This window comes from Mugil cephalus, chromosome 4, assembly GCF_022458985.1.
Source record: "Mugil cephalus isolate CIBA_MC_2020 chromosome 4, CIBA_Mcephalus_1.1, whole genome shotgun sequence".
Classification (NCBI taxonomy): Eukaryota; Metazoa; Chordata; class Actinopteri; order Mugiliformes; family Mugilidae; genus Mugil; species Mugil cephalus.
Genome location: NC_061773.1, coordinates 18430841 through 18457599, shown reverse-complemented (window position 1 = coordinate 18457599; position 26759 = coordinate 18430841). Strand labels below are relative to the sequence as shown.

Here is a 26759-nt window from a genome sequence, read left to right as displayed (position 1 = left end):
CTTCTTGTGTCACTGTAAGTTACACGGGTGTCGAGTCCAACGAGCAAAGAAGCTTCTAGTGAACATTGAGGGGTCACAAGTCACAAGCTGAATAAGAGTGAATGAGCAACCCCACTCTCAACACACACTCACATGATGCAACAGTTACATTGTTTTTCTACATTTTTTTATATGAAACATTAAGTAGAATTATTTCAGCTTTTTTTTTCACTCAAAGGAGCAGAATGTTATGTAAAAGCACTTGTATGCACTATTTTCCAAAAAACCCACACATTCAGTCAAACTTCCAAAAGAGAAAGTCTTGGTTTCACAGAAGAGGATGAGTAGACGTGTCCAGCTAGCCACATGTTCCTCCTTTCAGAACTCGCAGTTTCTACTTACTCCACTTGGCGCCGTCGGTTTCCGTAGTGCAGCTTCGTATCCAGTGATGCAGCTGAGCCAAACTGGTGAAGACCAGTGTACTCCAAAATTCACACAGTGCTGCCTTTTCAGACTGTAAGGACTGTAAAGGAGTCTTCTGACTGCATTTAATGAGCAGAGTGCATGTTGTCTCACTGGCTTCCCCTGGACACCCACCACACGCACACATCCACACACACACGGTTTCGGGTTGGAGACCCCCTGTGTGACTAAGATAGGGAAGCCCATGCAGGTGTGTTTGCGAGTGACTCAACACTGAAACAGACATGGAAAGGTGAAGTGGGCTAACTGAGTGCGTTCTGACTGGGTCTCCCCTCTGATAGCGAGCATCAACAGAATCCCCTGCTTTACTGAAAACGACGCAAAGACTGAAACCGGCTTTGGTTTCCATCTAGGTTTCAATTATAACAAACTTATATAATGAGAAAATTAGGAATAACTACATCACATTACTGGCAAGCACTTGCATTTTGAAAAAAAAAGACAAAAAAATGTCCTACAGTACAGATGAATGAGAAAATATTGGCTCCGTGTCAACATCATTTCACACCCTGCGCCCCCGGTTTCTTACTCTTCTCCCACCAGATAAGTCGATGGAACAGATAAGTCGCCCACAAAAAGAGCAGAATGTCAGCGCTTGTTGCCCATTACCAAATCGGTGCCTTTATTTTCCAGCACTGAGCAGGAAATAGGGTGGGCTTCGAGTTGCGCCATAACATGCGCGTGCCTCTCCTCAGTCGAGCTGAAGAGAGTTTCAGTTTCCAACAACTGTTGGACCGCTTTTCACATGAAGTGACAGGGCATGTGATGCTCAGTCGTTGCTACGTTCATGGAAAATTCGGTTGCGCGGTCTGGCTCTGATATTCGTTTTCGTCGTTTTAGTCATCCCCCGTATTAGTTTCACTTTATCGTTTAAAGACGATGACGTCAAAACAGGAGGAGGTTAAACCTGAAAAGACTGACTTTTAATCGCAGTCACAGATTCTCAGTGATCTCGGTCACGGTGTGTCCAGAGACAAAGCTGAAACAAAACGCAACTGAAGTTGTTGGGAGTTTCTTAAGGAGGTTTCGATACTCTTCCAAGACTCTATACCACAGCATTTTTATTCATTTGCTTATTTTGATCCCACATAGGGAAGTTCTTTCTCTTCCTTTAACCAAAAAGGAAGTCTTGCTGACCCAAAAGATTATGAGCAGACATGCTCAGCTGTCCACGTGTCTTCAATTCCTAATTTCAGAAGTGTTATTTTCTATCTACTCCTTTTAATGCTCTCTCCGGTGCAGCTTCGTATCCCACAGTGTTTGAAATCGGCAGCAGAGTCAAACTGATGAAGCACTTTTCTTTTATTTAACCCATCCATTCATTCACACAGCAGCGTGTACACTTGGATCAGTGGGTTGCCATAGTAACACTTGCTCCAGGCGCCTCGGCTATGGACATTGAGGAATGTTGACTTACGACCTTACGGGCCCCAAAGCTGATCCTCCGAGTAACTTTCTTCTGTACTTTCAAGTAAAAGTAACTTTCATCTGTACTTTCAAGTAAAAGTAACCCCTTTAACTACAAATAATTAACCACCAAAAACACATCAGCCTACTACTGTGTCTTCTAGCCTCACCTCAACCTTGAAAACCTCACCAGGTGTTTTCCGTCGGGTCTTTTTTCTCTTTCAACGAATGTTTTTATTCATTTTTTTTTTTTTTTTTTGTAAGCTGCAAAGGTGAATCACCCTTACTGACTGAGTATCGTTTGGGGTGTCCTCAGTACAGTAACGCTTTCCACCAGTCTGAACGGCAAAACAGCAGCAGCAGTTCAGTGACTCACGATTCTGTGAGCTCAAGCTAAAGCAGCGGCACGCGCCTAAATTCTGCTTTTGCTGCCACCTAGCGGTTCACATTTCCATCTTGCTTCCATCTCACGGTGATGTACAGTAAGCGCCACACGGTGACTGCTTTTCCATGCCATGCTCGTGTTCCTGAGGTTTTGCTGGTAGACCTGCACTGTCACAACCTCTCGTGAATGAAGTCACACAATGAGAGCAGAAGAGAAGAAACCACTGACCTGGGCCATACGGTGAAGAGGATTTCCTGTTGTTCTCGCCCACCCCTGCGTTTTGTCTTTAGAGACCTAACCCGGGGGAGGAGGAGGAGGGTCACACACATTTGTTCTTTCTTTTTGCTGATTACATAGACCCTTGCAGTGCAACCTTTCCCTGTACATCTTTGTGTTATGCATAGATTTGTTCACCTTGTATGTTTTTTATGGGTATTGTATTAGTGTTATATATAGGTCTTTTTTATTTCACATGCTTTTCATGGCATTTTGTCTATATTTATATATATATATATGTATATATATAAAGGGGGCCAGCTGCTGAAGTTGTGTAGGATCTCAGACAACACTTTCATACTCAAACAAAAAGATTTAAATGGAGTCAAGTTTCTCCAATTCACTATTTGATCTGAGCAGTAAGTGTGGTGTAAAGTGAGTTGCCACTCGGATTTCTGCTCACTGCATGGTTTTTAAACTTCCTACCTCATCATTTTTTTTTTTTTTTTTTTTTTTTGCCTGCATACTGTGCACTGCTACATTTGTGTGGCATTTGTAGCTCATGGATGAAGCCTCACTGTTCGATGCCTGAAAAACCCAAGTCTGAGAAGCAAAGTGCAGATCGGGTGGGCTCCACTTCAAAACATCACGCAGGCCTCGACCTTGCTGCAGGAGGTCTCTGCAACGCTCCGCTGCAATGATCCCATTTGTCACAACAGAGAAGAAGGTTACAGCTGGGGCGTGGTTTCATATCTCACCAAATTATCTCTGCACGGGCTCCAAACGACATCACTAGAACACGTCAAGCAGCTATTGTCGTCTTCAGGATTAAAAAATGGACCCAAAATGGATTCAGGTTCTGCTGGTTCTGGTGTTTTACCAAAGTAAGTTAAACCTAATTAATAAATAAATGTTATCTGGTTGTTTGTGTATGTACTGTAGCTAGAAAACAAAAAGTGAATTATTACTGCTGTCTCTTCCTTATCACATCTTTTAGAAACTGCTTTTGGAATAAAAGAAGGGGAGAAATTTACTATTAAATGTCGACCTACGACATCAGGAACAATGATCATCTGGTTCCGTGTGCTGGACAAGTCTGGCATGGAATTCCTCGCATCTTTAAGCAACAATGGCGTGGTGAAGGCATCTCGAACCGACTTCACCCAGATCTTCTCTCACTCAAGTGATCCTCATGTTCTAACGCTGAATTCCTTCAAAAATAGTCGTGACAGTGGCATTTATACCTGTGGGTCACTTTACAAAGGCAATCAGCTCATCTTTGGAAACGTGACCCGACTGTCCGGAGGCAAGTTTTGTTTCCTGATTCTGTTCTAATCCTCACACGGTGTTAAATTTATTTGGTAACACTTCCCATTTGTGGTTTCTCATCTTTTATTAGAAAAGCCAACGCCAGCACCACCAACAGTACCACCAGTCACACAAGCTACGTCAACAACTCCTTCGCCCTGCGAATGCAAGGGCGTGAGCTCAAAGGGACAAGTGCTGTCAGGTAAACATTATCATTATCATCACACTATCATGTGTGATGATTCTCTACGCTGTAAAGAAGCAGATGGTAAATGAGGTTCATGTTTACCAGGGACATCCAGTCCGTCCTTCTTCTGTACTCCCATCATACTGGGCCCACTGGCCGGCGGCTGTGGCCTTCTTCTTCTGCTCCTCCTCATCACCACCATATACTGCAACCGTGAGTCCACGCGGTACACTTAACACAAAATAAAGGCCTTCATGCACATCTAAATTGTTTATGCTGGAGAATAACACTTGTTATTTCAGATCCCACATTTTCCACCCTGAAATTTTATTCTGACATGTTGCTTATGTATGCATGTGCGCAGTCATTATTCGTTTATGTTTATTTGTGGCATATTTGATTTACTGTAGGGATAAGGACAAGGAGATGCCCCCACCATTACAAAAGAAAGTAAGTTTTTTTTTTCAATTTTATTTTTTATTTTAAGCTTCTAATATCGTCTTTTCATTTGAGGCTGTAGCCATGATGTTACATTTTTTTTGTTGTCTGCACGTACGCACCCAAAACGGAACTGTGACCAGAAAAAATTCAGCACATATTTTTGTCAAGCTCTATTTAAATTCTAAATTTCAAAATTTACTGTCTGAAATTGATTACTAAACTGATTAGTATTTACCTTGTAATTAGTACAAAATGATGGATTATTTCCAGTAACTGGTAGAAATTATTAGGGAATTAGTTTTATTGCTCACTTTTGAAAGTGCTTTACAGGCTGCTTGAATATAACAGAAACATTTATTAAATCCTTTATTAAATTATTATTATGTATTTTCATTTCACTGTAAAGAATAAATGCCTCCGTTGTATATGTTTTTTCTCTCAGTGCCCCCATTTGCAGTTGCATTTAATTGTGCAGTCAGACAATGCTGTTAATTATACTTCCTATTTTTTTGATCTCTTGTAGACCCCGGGCGGCGGTCCCTGAGAAACAAATGATGGTCAACAGACATGTTTAATCTAAAAAGGTGCAATTTCACGGATGTCTCTTTGAACTGCAGTTACTTTTCAGTTGTTGCGGAAATTATTTCTTCACTCCGTTCGACTTGGTGAATACGTTCTTGCCTACTTAAAACATTTTCGCCGTGCGCGGTGGAAAATATAGAAAGCGTTTAAAGTGGTTCAGGGTATTTGAAAAGTGGTTTAAAGTATTTGGCGCATCAAATGATCGGAAAGCTTTTCATTGTCGACATCAAGTTTAACTGTATTGTGGTTTGATAACTGATGACGCTGTGCTATGGCATTTAGACTGAACCCGTAAAATAAAATCATGTGATGTTTTTCCTCTTAATGCTGAAACCACTGAAAATGGTTCCTGAGAATATTACAGTTCTGCACTATGCTTTGTCTTCTTCTATTTGAAACATATGCAATAATTGTATATAAACCTTTTTCTTTAGATTATCATTTTTGCAGTCTGCACATTTAGTTAGTTTTATCTTTTCACCTTTTTCACCACCGGCTTCAAATATATATATATATACATATATATATATATATATATATATATATATATATATATTCGACTGAACTTCACTTTGCCCGTCTTTCCTTTTGAGAAAATAATTTTTGATCATGTTTAACTTTTCAAAACACCTGGCTCACAAATTCACAATTTAATTTTTTTGAGGTTTAAAAGTACAAATAATATAATATTGTTAACAGATGTGTATTATACAATTGTCTAAATTTTGCCATCGGGAAGATTTGTGTAAAAGTGTAAAATAAAATAAAATAAAATAAAAAATACAACACCACTCAACAGTGTTTCTGGCTGCAATGAAGTGTTTTTATCTTTATTAGTTATTTCATTCTTTTTATTTTTTTTCCACACATCAAACCCAGTCATCTGCACTCCCATCAGTCATTCAGCGTCTTGGCACAAAAAGTATAATATACGAGAGAAATACACACTTTTTTTTTTATTTTTTTTTAGTTTTGAGCCCCCCTTGCTTGGAGAGGAAGTGGGCTGCTACAACTGTAAGCAGAGCGAAAAGCCACAAGTGAGGAGTAGAGAAGACAACTTTCGGAGGAGATTCTGTTCAGTTTAGTACAGTTGAATCCCTTTCTTTATATTGAGCTCTTTCTGTGTTAAAGTCATACATATTTTTTTTGCTTTTTCTAAAAAATATTTTGCTAGCATTCCCACCTCTAAAGCATCTCTCACCCATTTTGACGCGCGCCGAAACGAAATCATCGACGAATGGTGAACCCATGGTGACTTTTGGCTTTACAGTTGAAAGCGATCGTCCTTTGTAAAGTGTACAGTGTTGTCTTCTGTAGAGTCTATACAGTTATCACAAACAGTGGCAGTTCGCAAAGCCTGTAAACACCTCGGTTCCATAAGTGCACTTCTGAACGCCAGTAATTTCTTTTTCATTTCCACACGGCCAAATACATATAAAAAAGACCCTCGACAGATATTTCTCTACAGAAAGCAAGAAAAAAGAAAGAAAAAAAAAAAGCTCTCCAGTACAGAATAAAGCAGAACACCTTCTGGAAATCCTCCACATATTCAATAATGTAAACTATGTATTGTCCAAAATATAAGCAGACTAAGCTGTACACTAGTGTCTTAATGGCATCCGATCACATCATGATAGAAAACTTGGCTTTTCTGTGTACATCAAGATTGCACAAACATCCCGATACGATTCCGTTACTGCTCCCACACAAGCTGGCTGTCACGGCGAACCAAAGAGAAGCCACAAGGCTCAGAGAAACTGTGTGTCGCAATATTAGTGTATCGCTGGAAAATCAAATTTTTCTTCTTATTCTTTTGAATCTAAAAGAAATTTGTGTGCTTCGAGCTCCTCTGCCCTCCCCACGGCTTCCCTTGTTTGTTCGCCCCTTCTTCGCAGCCATCTGGTTTTTAGAAAGTCTCTCTTTTATTTTCTACAAAGACGGAAGCCTAGGGGTCCTCATCTTTGAGTGTGAAACCTAGCAAGAAAATGTGGTGCGCGCAGATGTGTAAATATGTTGAGAAAGTGTCGTGGGCCTGTCTAGATTTTGTCTTGCATCCAGTATACGTTCTTTACGATTTAGAAAAATAGAATCATTATCCAGAGAGCAGCTCCGTCCCCGTTGCGTCCCTGTGGCCTGGAGGACGGACGCACACCGACAACCTGCGAGCATGAGACATGCGTGAGCGGTGAGTGAAACTGGACATTCATCCTGGTCACCATGAGCATGTAACACATTCAATCAGGCACAAACCGTACCGGGGGAGGGTGGGGGGGCCTAGCTCTTTCCTCCCTTCTTTGTAGACGCTGGCACGACATCTGAGCTTAGCTGAGCTGATAGCTGGTCGGTGGCAGACGGCTCCTCTGCATGGGGTTTCTGCAGCGCAAAGTTTCAACAAATAAGCTTTCACGAATGTAACGTTTGTCGAAGAGAACAGGAGGAAACAACGGCTTTGCATGCAGAAACGTTTACAGCCTGGCGAGGCAGCGTGAGAAGAGTGCACCACATGCCGCTGTGTGAACGCACCAAGAGCAGTTATTTTTAGGAGTAGTCTTTACAGTTTTTTTTTTTTATTTCTTAAACGTTGTCTCAGTTATGAGCGCACAGATCCAATATTTCAAATACAGCACGAGTCCAGCTTCTTTTAGGCCTTCATGCAGCAGGCGATTTGCTTACTTTGGACTTAGACTTTGACTTTGACTTGCTCTTGCCCTGTAACAAAGTCGATACCTTGGTTAGGCTTAAAACCTATGTTGGGTTTGACCGCTGGTGAACAACCTATAAGGGGGTGACGGGTTACAATGACAAATGTAAAAAAGTTTTTAATAATAACACTCTGGTATTTCCAATAGCGAGTATTTGACCATCTCTAACTTTTACATGTGTTGTTCTCTCGTTATGAACCAGTCTTACATCCTAATTTCACACAGGTCTTCTCTTTACCTTGTGTTTGTCTGCTTTGGGTTTGAACTCGGGAGCGTCTGGGAGCAGGGTACTAGACAGACTGTCGAGACCAGCAGGAGCCATCGGCTAGAAGAGAATAATGAACGAATACATTAGGTCACAATTAATTCATGATGGCAGAAGCAAACGTATTAACATCAGCCACATTCGTCATAATGTTTGTGTCGTCCCATGAAGGGGAGGGTTTCTCTGCTACCTTCAGGGGCTCTGAGTCCAGGACAGGAGGTTCCAGCTTTTCCATGTCTGCGCACGATGTGACTGGTGCAGCAGGCAGGGGGGCGCTAGAGAGGTCACAGGACAGCAAGTCCAGGGCTGTTTGGTCATCCATCGTCTTCTGTAGGGTGAGACATGAACATCTACTATATCTACGGCATCGACATGGCCTATGTTTGTGTTATTGCATTGTGCGTGGAACGTACCTCTTTGGGCGTTGAAGCCTTTGCTTTTGCTTCTGGCATTTTCTTCAAAACCAAAAAATTGTAGCCATTAGATATAGAGTAAAGCAACAATGTAGTGCACACTATAGTCAACCAGTAAATGTTCAGCAACAAAAAAACTGTGATCTGAATCAAGCAGGAGGCAAAAAATTGTTGCACAACAGTTTGCAGACACCTTGCAGAAATGAGCCTAAAAAGATAAGCGTGTTGCGCTTTTTTGTTTCTTTTTCAATTGCATATGCATTTGATGCATCCCTTTTCTTTTGGATGTTCAAAATAAAGTAAATAAAGCAAAAGTACTACAGAAAATAAGGTTTTTCCATCTGCTTTCCAGCATCTCTCAGCTTACCTTGAGGGCTTCCTCACTGGGCCGATACTCTGGTGGCAGCGTGTCGTCTCTCTCTCCCATCTTAATCAACTTCTCTTCAACCGCCTCCTTCTCCTGCATCGACCAAGCGACCACAAAAATCAAGACACATGGCACCCAGATTTATTTTTCTTTCATTTTTTTTTTAATTTGAAACACGCACGGTACCTTGACAATGTCTTTGGGAGGAACCGGGGCAGGCAGAGGCGCGGGTGTGATATCCTTCAGTGTGTCGGACAGAGCGTCAAGGGCGTTGTCTGATCCTGCTGCCAGCTGAACACCCAGAAAAGATACGATTCAAACGCGGGATTACAAGGAGTAGTTGAAAACATTTAGTTGCGCTTGCTTTTTTTTTTTTGTTTTTACCTGTGGGTCAGTTTGGGCAGGAACACAAGGTGCAGACTTCACTGCAGAAGCAGCAGTCGAGGCAACAAAGTCACCTGACAGGGCATCCAGAGCGGCATCTGCAGAGGACTGAGAGGGTTGACAGGATGAAATATACTGCATAAACTGTCTTATCAGATTATTATTACTACTTCCACAGATCTGTACCTGTGCAGGAGGAGCTGAGGGGGTGACAACAGGGGCCTGGACAGCAGGAGCTGCTGAGGGGGTCGTGAAGTCCCCGGACAAAAAGTCCAGAGCATCACCTGTGTTCATGGTGGGCTGAAGGAGGAGGTGATCAAAAACTCTTATTATTATTATTATCTATTATTATATTGACGTTCTCCGATCTAAGCATTCATCACATTCATTCACAGTTCATATTTGCTTAAATTTGTTGGAGTCTCACCTCTGGTTTAGGAGGAGGCAGTTTCTCGAGCTCTTCCTTATCAAACCTGTAGCCTGGAGGAAGCGTGTCCTCCCTCTCTCCTACACGCACACCCTTCTCCTTGGTAACCTTACCCTCCTGGAGAAAAAAAAAGGCAGTAGAAAAGTTTTAAAAATTTTACCATCATTCATATTATTCACTACCATTCACATACACAACACTTGTATGACTGCAAAAAAAAACAACCGCCACCATCACCAGGGTCAAGACCCTAGTCCAGTCTCCTCATATCTATTGCATCTCAGGTCTTATCGCCAAAAATGTTCACATTTTTCTATTGTGCGAGTAACTAAATAGATTTCTATTGTATTTGTGTGACCCGCACCGACACAACGTCTCCTGGTTTGACTTTGGGGGGTTCAGGTTTTGGTGTGTCCGCTGCCAACGTGTCGCCAAGAGCGCTGAGAGCATCCAGAGACATGGAGTCACCCTGAAGAGAGGACAGGAGATGGCGTTGTGGGGCCATGTTAAAAACATACAAGGTGAGTTATTAAAATCGTAGCAAATATAAGGCACGTTGGAAAGAAAGAAAGACATTTTTCTCCCCACGGTTACCTTCTGAACCTTGGGTTTTCCCTGTTGTGGTTGTGGAGGGAGGATGGTAAGTGTGTTTGGCTGTTCCAGGGGACAAACCGCTATCTGCAGAAACATAAAGACATGCTGTGGGACGTGTAAACTGACACAAGAAGAAGTAAACACAGCGAGCAGTAAAGAGCAAATTATTTCTACGCCGTTAACTCGGGACATAATGCTTTTCACACTGACAGATTTACCTCTGGGGCTTTCTGGGTGGGAGGAGGGACTGGCGCCTGAAGTCCAGAAGCTTTAGAGGGAGCAACCAAATCTCCGGAGAGGACATCCAGAGCGGACAAATCCTCAACCTTAGTCTGGCAACATGGAAAAGAGTTTTAGTGATATCACACCGGTTACTTCAATGCAAGGAAACACATTTTGTGGAATACAGTTAAAATAAAATAATATAAAAATAATAACAATAATAATAATAATAATATAGCTGAACTGTACCTGTGCAGGTGCAGGAGCAGCTGAGGGGGTCGTGAAGTCTCCAGACAAAAAGTCCAGAGCATCGCCCGTGTTCATGGTGGGCTGCAGGAGGAGGTATAACCTTCAGCAATTGTTGTATTCATCTAAAATTATTTTTTTAAGAACTTTATTTTGTTCAAATCTCACCTCTGGTTTAGGAGGAGGCAGTTTCTCGAGCTCTTCCTTATTAAACCTGTAGCCTGGAGGAAGTGTGTCCTCCCTTTCTCCTACACGCACACCCCTCTCCTGGGTAACTTTGCCCTCCTGAAAAAAGAAAACAGAAAAAAAGGGAAAAAGAGCAAAACATGAGTTATTGTCTGGTGAAAAAAATACTGATAAATGCTACATGCTAAAAACAAGACAACCACGCTTTAGCCCTATTTGCATGGGATTAGTTTTACCTGTGATTCAAATATTACTTCCCTACGTCTGCGTTTCATGTGGCGCGTTCACACGAGATAAACAAACTACTCAAATTCACATTGCGTAGTTATGGCTCTGCTACTTCCTGCCTTACGCCACCACATGTCAGAGACAGTTTTAATTACTTTGCAAATTACAATGGATGATAAAAATATATTTTTATACGTTTTATCCCAGGGAAGAAATTACAGGGAACGACCTGGCAGCATTTAAATCAGCTCCACCTTTTTGCCGATGAACAAAGTAATGATTGATTTAATGATTTAATCCATCTAAACAGGCGAACAGTTCAGTGACATCTCGACTTCACATCCTAACATCTGTCCAAACTTTGAAATATAGCACATCCTTCATAATTCTTAAGTGACAAGAGGAAGAAAAAAGCCACAAATCAAACAGAAGTTTCGAAAAAGTAAAAACACACCCCTAAATCACAGAGATGTTGATTCGCACTGGATTAGATTTATTAGAGGACCTAATTTGCAGTGTAATTTTTGCTTCCATGGACATAGACAGTTCACAGGGATTAAGATCACAGACGAACTCTGTGATTACTAGAAATTACGTGAGGTTCCCAGGTAAAACTAATTCCATTTCCTTTTCTGTGTGTTCTGTCTGTGGCCTTTTTTTGTCTTCTTCTCTTACCGACACAATGTCTCCTGGTTTGACTTTGGGGGCTTCAGGTTTTGGTGTGTCTGCTGCCAAACTGTCTCCAAGAGCACTGAGAGCATCCAGAGACATGAAGTCATCCTGAGGAAAGAACAGGAGAGTTGTGATTTAAATGAATGTGTCATTCATTTATAATTCAGCTAAGAAATGTCTACAGATAATTGTGAAATAAGATAAGGAGGGGTAGATAGATACAAGAAATTAAAAAACAACAGGACATACTATGTCTTTCTTATCGGCAGGAGGAGCAGGACACACTGACACCTTGGGAGATGCGGAGGATTCCACTTTCTGCATCAGGCAAAACAGATAAGTGATTAGAAGTCATTCATCATGGCCGTCTACCAATAACACCTTAATTTACAGCAGCGAAGAGCTTATGTTAGAGAAACATGAATGCATCACAAAGACACCTGTATGTGATTGGGATATTGGGATTTATATTGGAAAAAGATGCTCTGTAAATTAACTGAACCTTAATAGGGTCTGTCACATTTTAACCGAAAAATATCAGAAATACCAGAAAATCTTTTTCTAAAAGAAAAAGTATCTGACACCTTAGCGAATTACATATAGAAATTCAAATGAGTCAAAGATTGTGGGTGAATATGTGAAGTTCTACCAAGTCCACCCAATGTGACATGACAAATAACAGCTAAGTGACACAATAGACCCCTACACAGTTTGTAAACAGTGTGACATTTTTTGAGGGGCGGGGCTTAGCTGGAGGCAATACATCTCAAACACTATGGCCTGTAAACGCCTGGAATGAATGTGGAAAACGCATATTTTAGAGAATACATGAATACACACACTTTCAGAGACCATGAGTGTTATTTTAAAAATATATTCACCGACCCCTACACTCTCACTCACTGGATGGACGATTTGACCAAAGAAGGATTCAGAGGGGACGAAGTCTGGTCTGTCTTTATGAAGTGAATGAAGCCTCTCCAACAAAGATATTACAAGAAGTGAGTGGAATCACTGAAGGGGTTAACGTAGTAAATGCCACTTCTGGTTGCACACCCCTGAAACATGCAACTAACGTTGCGTTAGCTAGCGGTTAGCATCAGCATTAATATGTAGCAAGAAATCCCCCCAAATAAGGATTAATTTAACATAATTTCAGTCACAATTTAGTCTAACCCATAATGTTATCCAGGCTGGAACGGATGATGCATTACATATTAATCTTATCTGATATGAAGTGGGCACACTGTTGATGATCACTCCAGTCTTTTCTTTTAATCGCCAAAGCCAAACCAAAGTTGTCTACAACTGGCAGGGGTTGGTATGTGATAAAACTTCAAGTCAGTAATGATTTTTAGAGTGAGAGTGAGAGTGCCTCCAGCCTCCCTCTGTTTTGCCTCCAGTTAACATTGTGATCCTACAGAAGGATGAAGCTTACTGAGATTCAACCAGTCAGCTCCTGTACTGTACCTTGGCAGTAGCAGCGGACAGCCCAGCCTCCAGAGAGAATCCGTCGTCTTTGGCTTTCTTATCAGCAGGGGGAGCAGGAGCTTTCTACAATGACCAAGAGACGCCACTGTTATTAACTGATCGTTCAGCTGTGTCATTTTTAGCTGACGTTACCAGTGATGGATTCCACAGATCTGTACCTGAGTAGGAGCAGCTGAGGGGGTCGTGAAGTCTCCAGACAAAATGTCCAGAGCATCGCCTGTGTTCATGGTGGGCTGCAGGAGGAGGTAAAACCTTCAGCGATTGTTGTATTAATCTAAAATGATTTTTTAAGACCTTTATTTTGTTCAAGTCTCACCTCTGGTTTAGGAGGAGGCAGTTTCTCGAGCTCTTCCTTATTAAACCTGTAGCCTGGAGGAAGTGTGTCCTCCCTTTCTCCTACACGCACACCCTTCTCCTGGGTAACTTTGCCCTCCTATAAAAAGAAAACAGAGAAAAAAGGACTTTAAGCAATAATTAATTGTTGAAGGTATAATTTAGACACGATAAGGTGTTTTTCTAGCCTTGAAATACTTTTGCTTTGTGCATTTGTATTTGCCCATACCGAAACAATCTCTTCACGTTTGAGTTTGGGCGGTTCATGTTTTGGTGTGTCCGCTGCCAACGTGTCACCAAGGGCACTGAGAGCATCCAGAGACATGAAGTCATCCTGGGGAGGGAACAGGAGGATTGTGATTGTCTTTATATGCATAAGTCATATTAGGCAAAGTTAGTGTGTCCACTTGATCTCCTCTGTCTCACCTTTTTAGCCGCGGGCTTGAAATCAGCAGCCGTGTCCAGCTTGGGTTTTTTATCGGCTGGAGGCTGCGCAGACGGTGCCGCTGTCTACACCAGCCAACAGAGAGAAGAGTCCGTGATGACGATAAAATGAAATAAACACTACAATTCCGCGTCATATCTAAGCAGTCAAACGTTTAGCTACAAGTTTGAAGAAAGATGAGATGTGACAATCCGAGAACGTACCGACGGGGGAGCAGAGGGAAGTCCAGCCTCCAGAGAGAAAGCATCTGAGACTTTTTCCATCTTGGCTTTCTTATCAGCAGGAGGAGCAGGACACACAGCCACAGGAGGAGCGGGAGGAGCAGGAAACACAGCCCCAGGAGGAACGGGAGTAAGACACACAGCCACAAGAGGAGCGGGAGAAACAGGACACACGGACACAGGAGGAGCGGGAGGAACAGGACACACGGGCAAAGGAGGAACGGGAGTAAGACACACAGCCTCAAGAGGAGCGGGAGGAACAGGACACACGGCCACAGGAGGAGCAGGAGCAGGAGCAGGACACACGGCCACAGGAGGAACAGCTTTAGGAGTATCTTTCTGTAACAGAGATTATGAAAAGTCTTAGCCTCCTAAGTCAGAGGTGGATTTGGTGACCCTGAAAAAAAATTTTAAGTTTACTTTTTGCGGAGGTGGAGCAAAGTTTGCAGGACCAGCCGAAGAGGCGCTGACAACAGGGCCCTTGTTTAAAAAAAAAAAAAAAAAAAGTTTCACTCAATTTAAGATCTTTTTAAGGCTCAAACAATTCTCAACATATAAGCCAAACGAGGAATTTTCCACATGGGCCCGTGAAGGGGCCACAGCGAGGCTGGACTAGCGGCTGAGTGCTACAAGTTTGAAGACTGACCTCTTGCTTCTTGGGTCCAGTCGCAGCAGTAGATGTGTTGAAACCAGCTGATAGAGAATCCAGGGCCTCGTCTGTGCTCAGTGGCTTCTGAGATGAAGGACAAGAGCGTGCATCAACACCGCATATCAACAACAGAAAGAATCTCTTCACATTTTCTCTTTAAAACAACCCCCACTAGAGGGCGTGACCAACCAAGGCAAAAAAGGCAAAACAAAGGGCATAATAATGTAAACCAGACTGCATGTACCAACAGCGGAGGAAAAGTACAGACACACCCTTCGCATTCTGTGGACACTAAACTTACAAATAACACTTGTATTGATGCATAAAATCACACCGACTTAGCACCAATGTGACAAACAGAAGAGCTACAAGTCACTCAGAGAGAAAGTATCTGGGTGGGACGAGACTATTGTGTCAGAGGAAGCATCTTCCATGACAAAATGACAAAGTGGGAGTAGGCTATGATGCAGAAGTGGGTGTGCTGGGGCTGAGTAAAAAGCAACCTAGATTACGGGCAGATATCAAAGTGTGCAACAGCTGCATCACGTCACAAACTGGTTGCACCTATTCATGTCAGCGTTCGGATTTGGCCCGACAAGAGCGAACGAGCTCGAGCAGAAAAGGTGGGTCCTGTGATGTTTGCTCAGACTACACCCACCCGTGCAATGCAACATTCCCCACTCTAGAGGTATCAGCAGAGAGCACGGTGGAAACACAGCTTCCTGTGTGCGTGCGTCATGTTTGTGACGCAAAATAAATTAGAAAGAGTGATTGCGCGTCTCAACTTTTAGTAAAAGAAGCTGAGTGCAGGAGGTCATGTCTCTGCTGTAGGCCAGTTGTGAAAGCTTTACTTACAGGAACCTCCTTGGGTTTGACATCAGCAGGAGCTGGAGTCTATTAAAAAAAAAAGAGAGAGAGAGGGAGAGACTTATTTTAGACTGGGGAACAAAGGGGAAACGGTGGAGGTTAATGAACTGCCTGGAGAGCTCAGTTCTGATTTGAAAAGCATATTTTTTTCTAATTTTCCATGCAAATAGTTAGTAGTTTAGTGCTGGTATTGTACGGTGGAAGTGGAAGAAATCTGTTGAAAGAAAGTGTGGCAACGATTCATTAATAGCCCCTAGGTCTGTGTGTGATTTATATAACTATCTAAACCAGATCATCGAGCTAGTATTTTTTGATTCAGTGCTATTTTGGTACTAATCTATCTAACCTGAATATGATATAAAAACAAGAGAGAAAAGAAAAACACCCTATCACATAAATGCAGAAGTCTTCGACATTTTTCAGGCAAACGATCCCCAAGCTGATGAGAGACTAAGTAGGGACCCCCCCACCTACTACATGTGTTCTGTACTAAACTCGGCCTAGTGCTGTTTATAAATATACATTATTATTATCATTCATTCAATATTAAGCTATTTTATTTTTTATTTCAAGCACGTGCAAGGCTGCAACAGTAGGGCAGCCCGTGCAACTGTCCTACACGTCCTACTGTGCACAGGACGCTTAAAGATTGACAGGTCACGGCTAGCCTGGCGCTCCGTGTGAAACGGACGGTAGCTACTGTATCGCTGAATGAGCCTGAAAGTGCTGACTGAAAGAGAACGTCTTCTGCCTCCATTTATCCCTTTACTAAAATATGTTGGCTTCATGTTCATGTGTATTATAACCAGAATATTATATATTATAACCAAGACTTTGCGAGTCCCCTGAAGTACCTCGTGAGGACCCCCTAAGGGTCGCGGACCCCCTGTTGAAGACCTATGCATTGGTGTGAACACTTGGTACAAAAGTTTGACCAGGAAATTAAAACCGTCCCAAAGAAGCAAATAAGAAGAAGCCATGAGGAAGAGGAGGACACCGAGGTGAACTGACCATATCTGTAAATCTGTAGCCAGGAGGCAGCGTGTCGTCTCTCTCTCCGCACTTCTGAGCCTTCTCATGGGTGACTTCATGCTGTGGTACACGCGTCACACGGTTACACATCCATGCAACTCATGCAAGTGTGATCACACAGTGCTCACCTTTCTGTACACACACACACACACATGCGTGCACACTCTACGCTATGCTGTACCTCTGTGACAACTGGCCCGGTGTATGCAGGCTGCGCCGGTGCGACTGGACCGGTTGATGGTAGTATGCTGGCCAGGGCGTCCAAAGGATCCACGGCAGGTGTCTAAACATGCAACACACACACTCAGCACACGGGAGCAAGCAACATGCTTTCAGAATAGAGGCTGCGCTGTTTCACAAATTCTTTACCTCTTTGGCTCCTGTAGCTGCTGCGGGAGGAACCTCGACCTGCACCTGCAACGGGTCACAAATTGTGTGAACACAATGAAAGCCATTACAACAAACGTTCACCAATGCAAAATCCCTGAAGGTGTCTTCTGGAGCAGACTGGAGCACCATGACAATATTCAGTCACCACCCGCTTTGGTTTTTAGGATCCTCTACCTTTGTTTGTGTTGGTTTAGCTTCTTCTTTCTTCACTTGCCCTGATACATTTCCAGTCGCAGCCGTGGCTGCCGCAGTTGGCTTTACTGTTTTAGCAGGATCAGCTTTATGCACGTCAGCTTTGACTGTTGTTGCAGCAGGGGCACTCTAAAATGCAATGAATTCACAGTCATTACACACCGAGTACCTGTCAGGTAAGTTAGCCCCACTGTACAGCCACGAGTTACGTAATATAGCCGAGGAAACATGAAAGACGAGAAAGTGAGGAAACCGCCTCCACCTGAAGAAAGCCTCCACCACCGTGACGGCATTCACTTCAAAGTGTCAGCAGGGGTTGTGCAATGGAGCTGGTGTGAAAAGACAAACAGAAGAGCTCTCCTCTTCATTCGTTTCCTCCCGTTGAGTCATGTTTATGATGTATGGATGTGGCGCTCGAAATGGAAAGGTGTTCAAGATGAGCAAACACCACAATGACAAGCAGAGGCATGCTGACCACAGAGCAAAAGTCTCTCCGTCTCTCCGTAGTAGAAAATGAAGTCAAAGAAGTGAGGTATTTTTAAAGAAACTGTCCAAACCAGATGCAAGAGTGTTCTCGAGTAAGAACAGTAACAAAACCTGAAATATCTGCAACGCAAAGAGAAAGAAAACAAAAGAAAGGAAGGCAAGAAAGCCTTGAAAGATCTCAAGAGGTGTCATGGAGGTAGTCAGGAGTCAGCGGTCGAGTCTACCTTGGTTGTGTCTTTGGGTGACTCTTTAGGTTTGGTCACAGCACTGGTCGCTGCTGTTCCAGCGGCAGAAGGAGCAGCTGTGGCTTTGGCTTGGGAGGCAGGTGCCGTCTACAAACACGTGGTCAGGTGGTTACTCAAAAACACAAGGACTAAAGCATCTCTGAGCCAGTAAATGTATATTTAAGACGTGTAAAGCGTATAGACAGTAGTGTTAGTGAAAACAGAGCAGATAAACCACAATAAAAGGGGGGTCTGACCATTAATCAGCATTGACATTCAGTAAATGCTGGTGCTTTTTCAGGCTTTAGCCCATTTAAAACACTATGAACAGACATTTCTAGTTTTTTTTTAGCCTTTCATGCAGCTTTATTTTCAAAAACTTCGTTTCAGTCTTTTTAATGTCTATTTATATACTGACAATGAATCTGCAGGGAACCAAGCCCAAACATCTGAAAGCTGGATCAGCTGTAGAAAAGCCTTGTTTTCATTCACTATTATCAAGAATTTAAAAAAATAATAAATTCAATAAGCAAACTGTGGCGGTATAAAAACAAATCATGTGGATCTTCTGAATTTGCTAGTAGCTGTTCAATGAGCACACGCTGTGTATGTTCTGTCCTGATTGTGCGAAATCGAGCTAGGAAGTATAGTTCAAATGAAGCTCTGACTAAGGCCAGAAAAAGCAGCGTCTACCAAGATGACATCATTACCTTCGACATCCCTCTAGGACTGCCACTTTCCCCGAGTGATGACATGTCAAGAACAGTAGCACCGGCCGGCGCAGTGTTAGTCTACAACCAAGGAGCATGTGTTTAAAGAAGGTTGTGAGAAAGTTAATTCATGAACTCAGCTCTGCGGTTCGTGGAGCAGATTCAGCCCGAGATGCGAGAGCTCAGACGCAGCCAGTGTTCAGCCACCGATGCGCGTGAAAGACCGAGGCGAACGCAAGGGCTGGGCCGAAGAGACGCCGCTCACGGCAATGTTTTGCAAGGTGAAAAGCAAAGGGTGAAGCCGGCAAAGAAGGGATGCCTCGTGATGAGAAAAGTGCGTTGAGAATGAAAGAAGGAAGCAGTGACGTTGCGTCAGACCCAAAAACAGCCAGAAGCCCCCTGCACTTTTTGTTCAGACTCTGGGCGCCTGAACGAGCTACCTCTGGTTCGGCTTTACGTGCCTGTTTCCCCGTTGTTCCGACTGAAGCGCTTCCTGCTGCCGCCGTGATGCCGCTTCCTGCGGTGCCGCCTGTTGCTGTGGTAACCACCCCAGGCTTTGTAGCCATGGTGGATCCTGATGATGCTTTCTGCAATGCACCAGGTGTGGAGAACTTTATCGTCTACCTTTATTACACATCGGACGCTTGCATTGCTTGTGTGTGAGTGTTTGTAGTAAACACTTAATACTCTCAAAAGCTTCTTCCAATTCAAGTCTAACGCTACAAAGTTTCTCTTTGCCATAACTGCCACAGAAACTGTCGCTACAGTTTTTCTAAAGCTTGCACTGCACTATCCATCCACACATCCAATGAAACCAGAGCGGCTCTAACCCACTGTGTCAACCAAGAGGAAAATAAGAGGGGCAGCGAGGTCAGCTGCTAACAAGAGTCACTTCTATCTAAAGATATCTCAGTTCAGTGGCTCATAATTCTCACATATTCGTAACTATTTTTAATTACACCGCAGCTATTTTCTGCTCACAGCCTCCTCTAGCTGTCCTAAGTAACAAAGCTTATCTCAACAGGCCAGGCACCAAAATAGACGACGTCTAAACCTAGTGGCTGAAGGACGAGTGATAACACTTCAGGCTGCCACTGTTGCTTTGTTCCGTTTTAACACTGAGAGACGATCTGACAATCAGGCCAGTGAAGAACTAGTCGTTGAGCACTTTCACTAGTGAGGCTGCAGAGAAATGGACACTGGCCGTGTGATATAAAGTGCAGCTATAAAAGAACCTCTGTTGAGGTCCGCTCACTGTTTTCTAGCAACGTACTGGTCTAAATAAACTGTGTAACTGTGATGTAATGAGGATTCATGAGCTCCTGAGTCAAATACTGATGGAGTCTTTTATCCCTGGACCCCCTCTGCCACACACTACATATCTAAACGTGGACACATTTGCTATCACAGGGTTAACCCTTTGACTTCCAAACTACAATTTAATATCATTCATTTTTAATCTCTATCAAGAGCACCATGAGCATTTTGACATATCATTATTAGAATATTCACATGACTGTACAGGTTCATACTTTTTAAATACTGAAGCTGTATGTTGTACATTTTCGAGCTATGGTCATCTGTGTTCACACATGGGCAAATTTGGGTTAGGGATATCCCTTATTTGTTAAGTATTTTGCACAAAAGAAGTCCAAACGCTCAAGGTGACTGCTGTTTTATACTTAAACGATTACGTTATTTCTTCTTTCTTCTGAATTCAAAAGCTTTCTGGTTTTCTATTACCTCCTAGTTTCCTGACACTTTCCCAAAAGACTTTTGGGGACTCTTTTTTTTTTTCCTAAGGTAAGACTTCCTTTATGTAAACTTTGTTCAAAACGTATCACTTATCCAAACGACGTGTAAGTGGAGGAGATTAAATATATATTAAATATGTTAACTTCTTGCAACAAACTAAACTGAGCGTGTGGGAATGAATCTTGCGTCCATTGTTTCCGAGCCGCATTAATGGGTTAAACTGGGTGGTACCTCCTTTGTGCTTCAATGAAAGGAAAAGGAAAGTTTTCTTTTCTGTGCGCTACTGAACACACAGCTAAGAGTTTTCCCTCAATCGGTTCTACCGCTCTTAAATATGGCATGCTTCTGGAGCAGGAAAGGAAGTAACAATAGTACACAGCTCACATAATGGGGGGGGGGTCAGGGGTCAGGCAGACGTAGCAAGTTAACACAACCAATCAGTTTCTTTGAAGGTGGTGGGGGAGAAAGAGGGGACTTTATGTGGCACTGCAGAGGAATGATTAGTACCTCGAATTGTGCAGGCTTCACCGTGGAGACCTGAGGTGCCGGTTTGGGTGGGACCTGGCTAGGCTGCGACTGCGGGGAGAAGGAGAAAGAAAAACAAACGTCACACATGCGCTACGAACACAACAAACCGTAGTCGTAATTTAAAGAGCCACATTTCACAAGAGCAACATTTGTGGGAAACAAAACACATTCCAGCACAATCACTTCTAGATGGGGACAGAAATGCGCACAAAGTGTTTGACACCGACACTGAGATATGACAGCTATGGTCACAAACACATCCATCACAGTGCAGTGAGAGGTGGAAAGGCCGCGAATGCTGTTTGACAGAGAGCAAAGAGAATGGTATCATTGCACTCCCAAGCAGTGGAATCAGCTTTTACAAATTTCTCTTCGGCTGAGGTCGTGTTAAAATGACCCCCGAGATAATTCACTTCGGTCTTCTCAGAAACACGAAACAAATGGAGCGCTCTGGCTTTAACTCGGGTGGTTGGAGACCTTGATGTAGCCATTTTTAAACACTCGTGCACCTGTGCTGCAGTTCCTCATACACAGCAACTATCAATCAAACTGTCAGTGGTGCTGTGATCCTTGGCTTAGATTATCTCATGATAAGCCTCCCTGAGACAACATATGCTACATCAACTACCAGCAAAACTGACATTTAGAGCTATGGGGATGATCAATGATTATTTTTATATTGTGTACAATAAATAAAATAAGTGGTAGGTTTCCCACCCGCATTCTGTTTGAAGAGCCATATACTGCTGTGATGTGTTGCGTTTATCAGTTATTACCCTGCGTCTCCGCAAATAAAGGGGGGAACATCAATAAACCAAAAAAATACATTTTCAGCGACTGGAAATGTTTGCTGCCGTCCTGACATTTCCACAAGTGACGTCGTCTTAAAACAGCACGAGTTCCCACGGTAACACCTCACACCGTGACTCTGTTTACTCCTGGTTTTGACATGTCAGCTATATCTGTGTTAAAAAAAAACAAAAAAAAACACGTTAATGCAGGGCGTAGCCGCACCCACAAAGCGGCGTGGACGGAGACATACCGCGGACAGATCCCAGCCAGATGTAGTCTACTGTAAAACAGCCAATGATGTTATTCTGAAGAAAAACTTCAGCCACGCAAAGGTCATCTAATTTTTGGACTTGTTTAAAGAAGAGGCTCTAATGACTTTTGAAGAAATCTATGTAACATTTTTTTTAAAACATCTGCAAATCCACGCAATGCGTGTTCCCACACTCTCAGAGGAAAACGATAAGGGCTTGATTCCATCCGTGTATAATTGGCTTGTATCTGCCTCTGAACTTGGACGGACATAAAAGGGCATTTCACAAGAAGAATGGAAAACGTCTGTGGACGGACCTCCCAAACTAGCAAATACTTATTGGTAGAATAATAAAGGAAACACAAAGGACTCCTGTTAAAATAAATAAATACAACATACCGGATACTTGTCTTAAATATAGCGTGGCTAAAGGAACGCTCGTTGACTGTGTTTATTATTGAAACAAAGTCGGTAAATGTCTAACACAATACTCTTTATTTTGTTAATTTCTGGAGGGAGGCGATCAATAACATCACAGTCATCCTGACTGTGAACTTTCCACTGAACTATGTGATGATATGGCTGCATGGGCATTCGAAACACCTCAATTTAAACTAAAAATTATGATTTTAGCTCAGATAACAAACTAAAATGTTGAAAGGAGGTGAAACGGTTGGTTAGTAGATGGTAATATACCATGCTACACAAATACATTGTTTAGAACATAACTCTATAGATACAATGGAGAAAGACAATCCTCTTTTCTTTTACTGCAGATTATAGTTAGCATTAGCTAAACAATGTAAATGATTATTTATTTATTTTTTATTCTACAAGTTTTCCTCTACCATTTTGTTTATGGGGCAGATGACAATATAAAGGTTTATGATTTTATCTTGGGGCTCTATTTGTATAATGCAGGGCGCACCCACACAGCGGAGTGGACGGAGACATACCGCGGACGGATCCCAGCCAGAAGTAATCTAGTGTAAAACAGCCAATGACGTTATTCTGAAGAAAAACTTCAGCCACGCAAAGGTCATCTAATTTTTGGACTTTGGATCTATTTAATACTTTTTTTTAAAACATCTGCAAATCCACACAATACGTGTTCCCACACTCTCAGAGGAAAACTATAAGGGCTTGATTTCATCCGCGTATAAGTGGCTTGTATCTGCCTCTAAACTTGAAACACTTGGACGAACTTAAAAGAGGACATTTCACAAGAAGAAGAATGGAAAACGTCTATGGACGGGTTTATAATTTTATCTGGAGCTCTGTTTGTATAGATTTACATTTACTTTTCTCATACTGTACATTGCCACATCCCCCTTTTTTCTTTTCATTCTCATTTTAGCTCCTGTATCTTTAAGACGCCCTCATGAAAACAGAGAGGAGGCGGGGAGCTGACCACTCCGCTGTTTTTGGTCAGCCATGTGCATCACGCATGTGCGTAACACAGCAACGTAGAAAAGTGACAGAAGAAAAGAGTTTCGGAGTTTTGACACTGGCTTTGTAACGTTTTATCTGCACAAGAAAAAAACAAAAAAAAACAACGCAACACAGTGAAGGGCAGGGCGTGTACAAAAGTCAAACTCTGATAATGTGGCTTCATTAAATAATGTAACCCTGTGTAACCCCAAGAATACCTCTCTGCCCCAACGTCTTTGTGTGACAAAACAACTAAAAGCAGGAATGTTTTAGAGGCCAGCAGCAGTCTCCAGGTGGAGTACAATACGCTGCAGAGCCCAGCCCAGTTATTTCAGGTGTTGTGAACAAAAAGCCTCCACCCCACTGATTCCATACAGGGATTACTGCTGCAACATTCACATCCAGCCCAGTGTATTGTACGGTACTGTATCAGTGTACAGTCAGACCTAACCCAACCACATATTCTCTTCTTTTTTTTTTTTTTAGAAACTAAACTAAAATACAGAACAGAAGTTCACCTGGTCGTTAGTGAGTGTAATTTACCAATATATGGACGCTGACGACTGTTTTTGGACCGCAAAGAATTCCTAACAGATGCCGTACAGAAGAAGAAAAAAACTCACTTACGTCTACCAATTCCAATTATCTGCCTCCCTAATACCTGGAATCCTCCATTTGAGTGAACCTGTCAAGCCAGCTTTGCATTTCGTTTTACAGCTAAACCGAGCCGGCAGGACGGAGCGTAAAGCCAAGGTTTTACAGGGGTAAACAAGTGAACGGGAACTGAGACGTGACTGGCAGAAGGGAAGAGATACAGAGAGCGGTGCACACAGTGACTTACACCACTCTGACCCATCCGCAATCTGGGTACATCTGATTTAGAAATGACTGCACCGCGGCAAAGTATGCGATTGCCTAACACACTGGCGTTAGATTCAACACAAATTAAGTCAGAAGCCACTCATTAGCGATGACAAGAATGTCCCCGCGACCCTCGATATATTTTACTTTTAGATATACAAATCTGTGGAAGTTTGAACATGAAACCCCACATTTCAGGTGGAGAATAGAGAGCGAATAGGGAGGAAGTGGCACAGACGAGGAAGTGAGGTCAGAGAGCATCCCCCCGCCACAGGGGAAGTCGATGTTGCCCTTGTTAAGGCAGTAAATACAGAATGTTGCCAGGAAACCAAAAAAATAACTCTAGTAACAAAACAAAACATAATCAGGAGTCGTGTTGCTCTTTATATTTTAATTTCATTCATATGCATAGTGTCATATTTGCTCATAAAATAAAAAATACACAAGGATATTTCTAATTCAAAACTATTAAGTTAATCTAAATGTTGGTTAGCTTAGCTACAAGCTACAAGCTAATGCTCTGCTGACTCAAGCTTAGGTTTAACATCTATTTAGAGGTTGTGCAATGACATAATTTATAGAAACACTGAAAAGCTGCTTTAAGTACATCTGATTAAAGACACTGAGGTTACTGCAGCATCAACTTCTAACTTTATTTGTCTAGATGATGTCATCAGAAATAAACAAGCCACGAAACGAATGACATCATTACTCGCTGTAATCTTTCATTTACTTTCATTCACAGTGTGGCAAACCCAAAACCCTCCAACACCACATCCTCACTAAACTCGGACGGGTGCTCTTATAAAACACATGTCAGTTGAAACTGAAGGAAGTTGGGCAATTTGATTTGCCTTTTAGTCATTTGAGACGACAAAGTGCTGGACCAAAACTGTGGAAGCATGAGATCAGCGGGAAGGTGCTTCTGACCCGGCACAGTGTTTACTACACACACACCGTCCATGTCGCAACGAAGTGAAAGTGTTATTGCTTAAATTACCATCTATTTATAATTCAGTCTTGACTTCTGTCCCCAAGAAGTTTCAACACCGTTCACACCTTGAGCCTCCAGGGTCCCACCAACAATAGCCTTTCAACGACGGGTAAGTACCAGCCATTATGGAAATAGTGACCCCAGTTTGTGGTCAAGCAAGTTTCTTGTGGGTGTTATCCACAGAGTTCTCCTATTTAAACCTCAACTTCCCACTAGTCTCTCAGAACTGAAGAAGCTACTCGGATGAGTGGTGAAACGTCTTCAAGAAATTCTACAAGTCCAGTTGATCTTATTCAGCGCCTTCTGGGTTTCTTAAATTATCATTTGCATTTCGGAATTAAAATTTAAAAGCATGCTTCAAAACTGCAGACAAACAAACATCTAGATACTTTCCATGCAGGAAAACAAACAGGCCACTTATGTAATTGGATCATGGGCAACAGAGGATCCAGGAACTCATAAAAATGATCAGTCACATGCAAACATGAGTTAAAGGTCTCTTCTGTTCAACTGGAAACATGAGAAGATTTGAGGAACTCATCTTGTCTTCTAAAAACCTCACTAGGGTCATGGGAGTTGTCGGAGCCTATCCCAGCTGCAATCGGGCAAGAGGCGGGGTACACCCTGGATTAAAAGGCTAGGACGTCTGTTAAAAGACAGATCAGAGGTTTGTTATATTCACCCGGCTAAACTTGCTACACTCACCTGAGACACGCCCAGACTTTTTGTTTCCTGTCCCTCACATTCCAACATTCCTCGGGTCTCATCTACAAGAGGTGCTCACATACACTGCAAACAAAAAACAAGCCGCAATTCGTGTGGCAAACTCTCCCTTAATGCCCCACACCAAGTGAGAATTAAAAAAAAAAAAAAAAGGATCCTGGTGGTGTTAGCATACAGTCACGTCCCACCCACAGTCTTACTTCCAGGCTAGCCTCAAGAAAAGCTAAAGCACAACACTTGAGGTGTTCTACCCAATGCATGCCTACCTCTATTCACAAGTGAACGGGTTTCTATTGCTATGCTTCACATTAAAAAATATTATCTCCATTTATTAAGAGCAACAAAACAAGTACTTTTTTAGCAAATGCTAATGCATGTCACACAGGTTAGCATTATTTTACTGCTTTTCAAATGACAAAACCGATAAAGTTTTGTGCAGGGGCCTTCACTGTTTTTCAGGCCAAGGACCCCCAATTGATGGAGAGATTAAGTAATGACCCCCTACCTTCTATATGTGACCCCCATACTCAATGTCTACACTAAAAATATAAGAGTTGATAACTAAGTCTATCCATGGTACTTAGCTACTGCTAGGCTACATGCGCTATAGCATTGGATTGTGAATTCAAGTAAAATAATTTTTCTGCTACAGTTTTGGAAGCACCTCTACAGACAACAGACCTTTTCTTCT

The 26759-nt window shown here is 42.5% G+C and overlaps 2 protein-coding genes across 38 annotated transcripts in view; one reads left to right on the top strand and one right to left on the bottom strand.

The window, feature by feature from the left end:
- The first annotated feature begins 2762 nt into the window (after positions 1-2762).
- cd8a (CD8a molecule) lies at positions 2763-6893 on the top strand. The gene is made up of 6 exons (XM_047582112.1): positions 2763-3354; positions 3468-3776; positions 3870-3980; positions 4071-4178; positions 4376-4415; positions 4930-6893. Exons 1-6 carry the CDS (start codon positions 3306-3308, stop codon positions 4979-4981), a joined length of 669 nt encoding a protein of 222 aa, XP_047438068.1. The 5' UTR covers positions 2763-3305; the 3' UTR covers positions 4982-6893.
- Positions 5790-26759, bottom strand: part of cast (calpastatin) — a 35590-nt gene continuing 14620 nt past the window's right edge. For 6 of the 37 annotated variants that reach the window (XM_047582078.1, XM_047582082.1, XM_047582072.1 and 3 more), the window contains 34 exons: positions 20997-21065; positions 19175-19321; positions 18025-18132; positions 17297-17443; positions 17102-17146; positions 16914-17015; positions 16712-16792; positions 15689-15727; positions 14831-14917; positions 14605-14664; positions 14167-14523; positions 13945-14028; positions 13748-13852; positions 13502-13618; positions 13344-13418; positions 13165-13248; positions 11944-12012; positions 11698-11802; positions 10777-10893; positions 10612-10692; positions 10359-10472; positions 10141-10224; positions 9911-10015; positions 9547-9663; positions 9306-9419; positions 9120-9227; positions 8922-9026; positions 8736-8828; positions 8369-8410; positions 8146-8283; positions 7929-8015; positions 7662-7697; positions 7244-7361; positions 5790-7147 (listed from right to left, as the gene is read on the bottom strand). In XM_047582078.1, the coding sequence (XP_047438034.1) occupies positions 7263-7361; positions 7662-7697; positions 7929-8015; positions 8146-8283; positions 8369-8410; positions 8736-8828; positions 8922-9026; positions 9120-9227; positions 9306-9419; positions 9547-9663; positions 9911-10015; positions 10141-10224; positions 10359-10472; positions 10612-10692; positions 10777-10893; positions 11698-11802; positions 11944-12012; positions 13165-13248; positions 13344-13418; positions 13502-13618; positions 13748-13852; positions 13945-14028; positions 14167-14523; positions 14605-14664; positions 14831-14917; positions 15689-15727; positions 16712-16792; positions 16914-17015; positions 17102-17146; positions 17297-17443; positions 18025-18132; positions 19175-19321; positions 20997-21065 (3321 nt within the window). In that variant the 3' untranslated portion in view covers positions 5790-7147; positions 7244-7262. Of the gene's footprint in view, positions 7148-7243; positions 7362-7661; positions 7698-7928; positions 8016-8145; positions 8284-8368; positions 8411-8735; positions 8829-8921; positions 9027-9119; positions 9228-9305; positions 9420-9546; positions 9664-9910; positions 10016-10140; positions 10225-10358; positions 10473-10611; positions 10693-10776; positions 10894-11697; positions 11803-11943; positions 12013-13164; positions 13249-13343; positions 13419-13501; positions 13619-13747; positions 13853-13944; positions 14029-14166; positions 14524-14604; positions 14665-14830; positions 14918-15688; positions 15728-16711; positions 16793-16913; positions 17016-17101; positions 17147-17296; positions 17444-18024; positions 18133-18734; positions 19154-19174; positions 19322-20996; positions 21066-26759 lie in introns of those variants that run through there. The other 31 variants (XM_047582101.1, XM_047582104.1, XM_047582096.1 and 28 more) reach the window with 20 other exon arrangements.